At 40.3% G+C, this 8,328-nt stretch overlaps 1 protein-coding gene across 2 annotated transcripts in view; it reads right to left on the bottom strand.

Annotated features, from left to right (window-relative positions):
- Positions 1 to 4,596: 4,596 nt before the first annotated feature.
- Positions 4,597 to 8,328, bottom strand: part of LOC136854213 (probable G-protein coupled receptor No18) — a 130,990-nt gene continuing 127,258 nt past the window's right edge. For both annotated transcript variants that reach the window (XM_067130536.1, XM_067130537.1), the window contains 2 exons: positions 7,282 to 8,328; positions 4,597 to 6,233 (listed from right to left, as the gene is read on the bottom strand). The exon at positions 7,282 to 8,328 is cut by the window's right edge and continues 589 nt beyond it. In XM_067130536.1, coding sequence (XP_066986637.1) covers positions 4,848 to 6,233; positions 7,282 to 7,392 — 1,497 coding nt within the window. In that variant the 5' untranslated portion in view covers positions 7,393 to 8,328 and the 3' untranslated portion in view covers positions 4,597 to 4,847. The remainder of the gene's footprint in view (positions 6,234 to 7,281) is intronic.

Genomic DNA, 8,328 nt, shown 5'->3' with positions numbered 1-8,328 from the left:
AAGGATGTTGTCTAGTTGATATTTGTTCTTGATTGCGATCTTTTTACTCTTATATTTGCCTTTATCTTTTTTATTATTGGATTATTTCTTTTAATCCAATAAATGGTCTTCTATCGTTTGTTGGTTACCTTAACATTTTCCTGAATTCTATGGCGTTCCGCCTCATAGCTGTTGTATTTGCAAGTCATTGCTCTATAAACTTTTGCAAAGAGAGAGAGAGAGAGAGAGAGAGAGAGAGAGAGAGAGAGAGAGAGAGAGAGAGAGAGAGAGAGAGAAGACTGATGTCCAAGTCGAGGTAAAAATAATACAATGTATGAGCTATCCATGACAAAATAAAAAAATGACCATTTGCAGAAAAAGATGCGACTCGCGGAGATTTCGGCCTTCAAGTGTCCTAAGTTTTCGTTCGCGTGAGTTGCACACAGCCAATCAATCAATGACATTTGTCCTAGAGGGAATAATGATTTCTCATGACGGAAGTTTTGGGAGGTGGAGTTTGTGGGGGTTGAAGGAAGGAGGATGGGGATGGGGAGAGGAGGGTAGGGATTACGAAGAGAACTGTTTCGAAAGTTCCCAAACTCTAATGGATGATCTGAGGGAATGAGGTGACCGAGGAGCTGGAAAGCTCGGGGTTTTCCTCACTCGGTGAGGCGCGAATCCTACTCTGGAGGACTTAATGGGACTTGAGAATAGCATAACTTGAAAGAATACGAGTGTGAAAGCACATGTATGAGCCGTATGTTATGTGTGAATGTATGTATGTAAGTATGTATGTATGTGTGATGAGCCTCAAAAGTATTCATTTGAAACATATATGTTAATGCACATGTTTGACCTGTGCATGTATGGATGTATGATGAACCTCATAAGTATTCTTTTAAAACATGTATATATGTATGTATGACGAGCCTCAAAAGTATTTATTTAAAACATATGCATGAATGCATGTATAATCCGTTTAAAAACATTCGTTTAAAACATGTGTGTGAATGCACATATACGACCCGAGTATGCATGTATGTATGTGAGCTCAAAAAGCATTCATTTAAAACACGCGTGAATGCACATGCATGCGGAGTGTGTACAGTATGCGTGAATATATGAATGGTGAACCTCGAACACGTTCCTTTAAAATATAACGTATGTAAATGATAATGCACTACAAACATACATACCCCGTGTGCATATATGTATGAATGAACGTATGTGTGTGAATACATAAAAATAAGAATATAATATATATGTGTGTATTTTTGGTACGGATGGGAATACCTACTTTCATTTGCAAATACTCATGCTCAACTATTTGCAAAGTGAATGTGAATACCTACAAAGTTATATACGCATGCAAGTATTTATATGCCTGTAGTATGGATGCGAACATCTTACACACTTCTGTACATATGCAAATATATATGAGTTCAATGCACGTATGGATGTACGCTTTTGTACTTATATTTACATATACAATCATTTAAGTTTGTGTGAATCTTTTTTTCTCTACGCGCTCGTATCTATTCATCTACGAATACCCGGAGAGGAAAAGGAATATTTACCTACGCGTCCTGAAGTCGTATTCTTGAAGAATACACGACAAAGAAAGTACAACAGGTTCCCTCTAGGCCAGGAAATGCCACCTAATTACAATTGCAAAGCGACTAGAGAACAGAGGAAAGATCTTCCGTTCGAACGCTGGTAAAAAAAGATTCAATACCCGTCTTCCGTCGAGGCTAAAGATTATTCAAGTTCATCTTCCCCTGGAAACGTGAAACGTTTTTCTGAGGGGGAAACTTTTTTCAGAGGTGAAACGTTTTTCTGAGAGGGAAAACTTTTTTTCAGAGGTGAAACGTTTTTCTGAGAGAGAAAACTTTTTTTTCAGAGGTGAAACGTTTTTCTGAGGGAAAACTTTTTTTCAGAGGTGAAACGTTTTTCTGAGGGAAAACTTTTTCCCAGAGGTGAAACGTTTTTCTGAGGAAAACTTTTTTTCAGAGGTGAAACGTTTTTCTGAGAGGGAAAACTTTTTCCCAGAGGTGAAACGTTTTTCTGAGAGGGAAAACTTTTTTTCAGAGGTGAAACGTTTTTCTGAGAGGGAAAACTTTTTTTTTTAGAGGTGGAACGTTTTTCTGAGGGGGAAATTTTTTTCAGGGGAAAAACGTTTTTAAGACGTAAAATGTTTTTCTGAGAGGAGAACGTTTTTTCGGGGAATGGAAACTTTATCAGGGGAAAATGTTTTCAGAGGGAAAAAGTCTTTTTGGAGGAAATTTTTACAGATGGAAAACTTTTTCAAAGGAAAAAATTTTTTGGAAAGGAAAATGATTTTCAGAGGGGAAAACATTATTCAGAGGGAAAATTCTTCAGAGGAAAAAAAATTTTCAGAGGGAAAAATTTTTTGGAGGGAAAAAATTTTCAGAGGGGGAAAAATTTTTCATAGCAGGAAAAATTCAGAGGGAAAAATTTTTCAGACAAGGAAAAAATTTTTCAGAGGGAAAAAAATGTTCAGAGGGAAAACATTTTCCAGAGAAGAAAAATATTTTCCAGAGAAGGAAAAAATTTTCCAGAGAACGAAAAAATTTTTCAGAGGCAAAAAATTTTTCAGAGAGGTGAAACGCTTTTCAGAGTTAACGTCTTTCTGAGAGAGCGAAAAAAAAAAAACGTTCTCAGAGAAGGTGGCATTTCCTTTCGCTTTGAAATGTCGGGCGAACATATCCGATTTCTCTATTCTTTTCGAACTGACCGACGGGAACACGAGCTTGACTGCGGCCACAAAAATAATAAAAAAGAGAAAACAAAGAAAGTGAAAATGATGTCGCCATTCTCCCTTTCACTGCTAAAAAAAAAAAAAAAAAAAAAAAAAAAAAAAAAAAAAAAGCCGGTCGACGTGACATCGAAACGCCCCCTTTTTAATAGGAAAGTCTTTGACGATGATACAGCATTAAAGATGATGTTTTCCAAATTTCTCGAAATAATGCTACCTTGTGAAAAAGGGCAAGTCGTGCCAAAAGTCGTACGGAGGGATAATGATAGTAAATGTGTGTATATATATGTATATGTATATATATATATATATATATATATATATATATATATATATATATATATATATATATATATATATATATATATATATATAAACAGTATATACATATACCCTGGAATACCATTACCGACGCAGAAGCTTAACATAACCAGCGGCTCAAAAGCTTTAAGATACTAATTAATAACTGCAGGTACAAGAGAGCTTTGGGCTAGACGACGTGAGAGATAAAAGTGTCGAGGGGTTGAATAAGCAAAGAGAGAAAGCTATCGAAACTACAAGTCATGGAAAAAGGGCATTTCGGCCGCACCGGCCGGGCGATGAGGCCTACAAGTAATTGTTTCATCGCCAGCACCTAAATGGTTCGCTGGAGTCCAGTCGCTGGATCAGCAAATTGTACCTGTGAAAGTCCTCCTTTCGTCAACGCTGCGTAACTGTACTCTAAAGGGAAAAGGCATGTAATTAGTACCTGTTGACAATGATACTGATAATGTTCATGAAAGTGTTGACAGTGATAATGTCTGTCGACAATGACGGTGACAGAGATGGTGACAGTATTCAACACTTGATGGTGATGACGATGATATTTGAAAAGTAAAGTTCATACTGCAAGGACATCCTTTATATACAAATCAACTACAAGATTCCCTTGCCTGACTCTTGAATTCCTTAACTTAATGATGTAGCCCTCAGGTTCTCAGTTGCTTAACAATAGTATATCGTTAATAGAGATGCGTATAAATATTTTAACCAGAGCCATAACAAAACCTCAAGGGAACAGAAAAGAATGATTACAAATGTGAATCCCAGAACTGAAATGAAACGTTCCCATTTTAGTACATATTAAAATAGGCTTTTTTTTTTACGTCTGTTTAACAAAAGTAACATTTTTCCAAGAAAACACTGATTCTTTGAAAGAAAAATCACGAAAAAATTCAAGCCTAAACCTCGAATCATTATTAGAAGTTACTCCTAGAACATATTTCAGATTTCAGACCATTTGCATTTTCATAGATTTTTATACATAGATAAACCCTTGATTTGATAAACAATCAGATATAATAACAAATTTCTATTACGTTAGTTCTCTTCAAAAATATACATTTTTGTTAGGATTTTCACTACAGCATATTCTATAAGCTTCATATTACAAAGTACGTGCAAGAAATAAATTTAAAGGTAAGTTTTATAAGTGTAGTTTTATGTATTACATGACTTAAAAATACAGCATATATGTATATGTATATATATGTATACACACATATATATATATATATATATATATATGTATATATATACTATATTACTAATCGTGATATTCAATGTCATCTGATAAACTATATTGATAAACGCTGTCACACTGATTTTGCCCACTTTGAGCTTCCGATATGATCATGCTCACACGTATATATATATATATATATATATATATATATATATATATATATATATATATATATATATGTGTATATATATATATATATATATATATATATATATATATATATATATATATATATATATATATATATATATATATATATATATATATATTTTCCTTTACATCTACCTTGATATTCCTTAACGCCTAATGGTTCCTGCAATTTAGAACTGTTTTGCTTAAGGAAACCTTACCAAAGGGTGATATTGCAACTACTCATGAAACCTTCCTAACAGAAAGCAGTAGTCGATGGGTACAATGATTGCAGATGATTGAAAGCTCGTCCGATAACAGAGTGAACGGGACAACTTCCAGGTGCTCGACGTCGAGGGAACTGACACCTACGGCAGGCGAAGCCCGGCCACTGCACCGTCAGTGGAAGTAGTGGGAGGTGCAGCGCGAAGCCTGAGGTCGGAGGGCATGCGGATTGAGGTATTTCGGGTGGAAGGCTCCGAGGTTGTCCTCGTTGGTGGAGGAGTTCCCAGCCCATGGGGGTGCGGGAGGGCGCGTGAGGCAATCTGGGCGTGTGCATCCACCGCAGGAAAATCCTTCGGGAAAGCGCAGCTGAGTAGACACGAGGCGATGGAGGGAAGTAAGGAAGGCGCGGTTCATCAACCAGTACACCACTGGGTTGATAGCCGAGTGGGCGTGCCCGAGAACCAGAGTCACCTGCATGGCGTGCTGGGTAGCCGGGCACTCCCACCACGCCCACACCATTAACGCAAAGATGTAAGGCAACCAGCAGCTGGCGAACACTATTCCCAAGATCATGAGAAGGCGCGCCAGCCTTCTGCGAGTTTCAACAGAATGACCCCTGTACGAGGTGAATATGGAGGCGGCGTTCGGGGGACCCCGCACTCGCATCCGCCGATGGGCGCGGATGATAGTGTGAATGTTCCTGGCTGGTTTTATCGCAGCCGCAGGGCGAGGGGGCGGCTGGGGACCTCGACCTCGACCGGCATCTCTCGGGAGCTGAGGGACCTGGGCGCCATGCAAGTCGAAGACGGCCCTCTCCTCCTCCTCTTCGTTGGCGGAATCGACGCCGCTGGAGGAGGCCGCCACGATCTTGTGGTTGTTTGGCCCTCCCACACTGCAGTCCTTCGCCATGATTATCACCTGACGCGGCCGAAGGTTCATCTTGGTGTCGTCGACTCCACGACGTCTGAGAGAGGTGGCAACAGCCGCGTGGCAAACGATGACGGCTCCGCAAGGCAACAGATGCACCAACATGGCAACGGCAGTGTAGTAAAGGATGCGGAGGAGGCGAGAGTGCCACACCTCCCCACACACGGGTCCAGGAGCCCTCAGCGTGGACATGAGGCCCCGCGGCAGCGCCATCAGCACCGCGAGTACCCACAGTATGACTAGCAAATGCACCGTCACGGCCGAGACTTTCGGCGCCATCTTGGGCCTTCGCACCGCCAGGTACCGGTCCAGCGCCAGGAGGGAGAGAGAGAGAGTGGAGGCTGCGTGAGCCGTGCTCTGAGCGGCCGACAGCAGGGAGCAGAAGATGCCCGGAGCAGTCCAGTTGATGGAGAGCAGGTTAGTCGTGGCAGCTGGCAGACACAGCAGAGTGACGAGGAGGTCGGCTAGAGCCAGGGAGAGCAGGAGGGCGTGGCGGTGGGCGGCCAGCTGTTGCTGCTGACTCGAGCCTCGGCGCCACACCGACGCTGCGACTGACACGTTGCCCAGCACGCCCACCACGAGGACGCCCACCTGCAGCGTGGCCAGGGTCACGCCTTCCCAGCCAGAACTAACCTGGAGGAAAATGAAAATGACTTTCAACGACAAAAACAAATGTGGACATATTCGAAATGTTGAATTTCAAGATTCTAAGGTATGTATAAAAGTCTAAAAGAAAAAAGACTTGAATGTCAGAATGAAAAGAAAATAACTTTGGATAACTTTGGTTAAACTAAAATGGTGGCTGTTGAGTTAGCGTTCTCATTTTTACCGGGCGTTGAATGAATGCTGAAATATAAATGTATATTCTAGTACATTCGCACACGCTTACACACACACACACACACACACACACACACACATGTCTATCTATTCTTATATATGTAAATGTGCATATATGTATGTGTAAATATATATACATATACAGTATATATATTATACTTATATATATGTATATATATATAAATATGTATATATATATATATGTATATATACAGTTTCAGTGTATATACATTCATGCTCCTCGTGCTAGGCTCCAATAAGACGGGATGTTTAGATTCCAGATTTCTTAATTTGCAAGGTACAATATAAAAAGTACTAGATTTTGAAGACACGCAGTCTTCTTCATCACGTGCCGATGCATCGGTAACTGATAAAGCTGACAATGTCTTCGAAAGATAGTACTCGATAAATCGTACTTTATAAATTAAGGAATCTGTAATCTAAACATCCCGTCTTACTGAAGCTTAACACGAGTAATATATATATATATATATATATATATATATATATATATATATATATATATATATATATATATATATATATATATATATATATATATATATATATATATATATATATATATATACTGTATACACATTTACACATATGGTTAAAAAATATGAATAAAAAGTAACGAACTTCAAATAACTTCCTTTACCAAAGATATGCTATATAACGCTAAAAGTACCATGACTTTTCAAAATACCTTGAAATTATGCCCTGCGGTTGGTTAAAATCCAAACACTGTACCCAAATTGTAATTTAATTGGCTGAGCGGAGGTGAAAAGCTGCTTCCAGTGATTCTGAAGCCATTTCATGAGGAGGACATTCGACTTACCGAAGGTGCCAATAGACTAAGGTTCCCGAACGCGAAGGGCACTCCAGTGGCATTGAGGGCAACTCCACTCAAGTCAGTCTCAAGCCGACCCGCCAGATCTGAGCCATTCATGACGTCACGCCACCCAGAGCCTTGACGGGAACAACGACGTAGATATATTTGGCAAGAAGACTGAACCGCTGACCGAACTCGACGTGAGGGACCATGGCGGTCGAAATTCCACTTCCGAGAGACGGAATCTCTGTTCCCACAGCATCAGCGGAGGAGGAGGAGGAGGAGGAGGGATGCGTTTCTTATCCTCATCTCAAATGAGCAGTTCCAAGCCTCTTTCGATCACACAATCTACGGATAAAGTCAGTTCTGTCCCCTGAGGCAAAAGTGTTGAACATCGAGATATGTTTTTTTTTTTAAGGTAAGTCTAACGAATGTACCTTATTGCTTAATCTGAATACGGGACACGTAACATTTCACATGAATATTTCGCAGCGTTCTTCACTGAAGACTAGAAAATAACTATACGTAAACGGAGCGAAGACTTGATTAACAAACACCACACAGTCAGCTCGCGCAGCGCGGTTTCCGTCTCACGCCTCAAACGAACCCGTCAACAAAAGAAAACGGAAGCTTTTGTCATAAAATGGACATTTTTGCTCTCGGCTTCATAAAGTCTTCAGCTTCCAATAAATGATGCCCGCGAGTATATGGAGGGTCATTTTCTTCCTCTTTAAATAACTTGTACTTTGCATAATGAGTCTAACGAAGGGAGCGATGACTCTTCGCTTGTGACATACCACCGTGAAGGTCTTTCATGCCTTCTGGCTCGCGTCGAACGCCTACTGAGTTTATTATGGTTTCCCGGGTCGTGTACTCGCGCACGCGCATAACAAGGCTTTTCTAAAACACGAACGATCTCGAACCTGCAGAAGCAACTGCAGGTCCTGGCTTCGAACACACGACGAGAAGTTTCGGTTTCAACTTCGCTCAAGTCGCGAACATCCTTCCAGGGCTGGTAGTGGCCTTCCAGGATAATACCAGCTCTGCTTTTAG

Source organism: Macrobrachium rosenbergii, chromosome 28 (assembly GCF_040412425.1).
Source record: "Macrobrachium rosenbergii isolate ZJJX-2024 chromosome 28, ASM4041242v1, whole genome shotgun sequence".
NCBI lineage: Eukaryota > Metazoa > Arthropoda > Malacostraca > Decapoda > Palaemonidae > Macrobrachium > Macrobrachium rosenbergii.
This window is presented reverse-complemented; position numbering and strand designations above follow the sequence as displayed.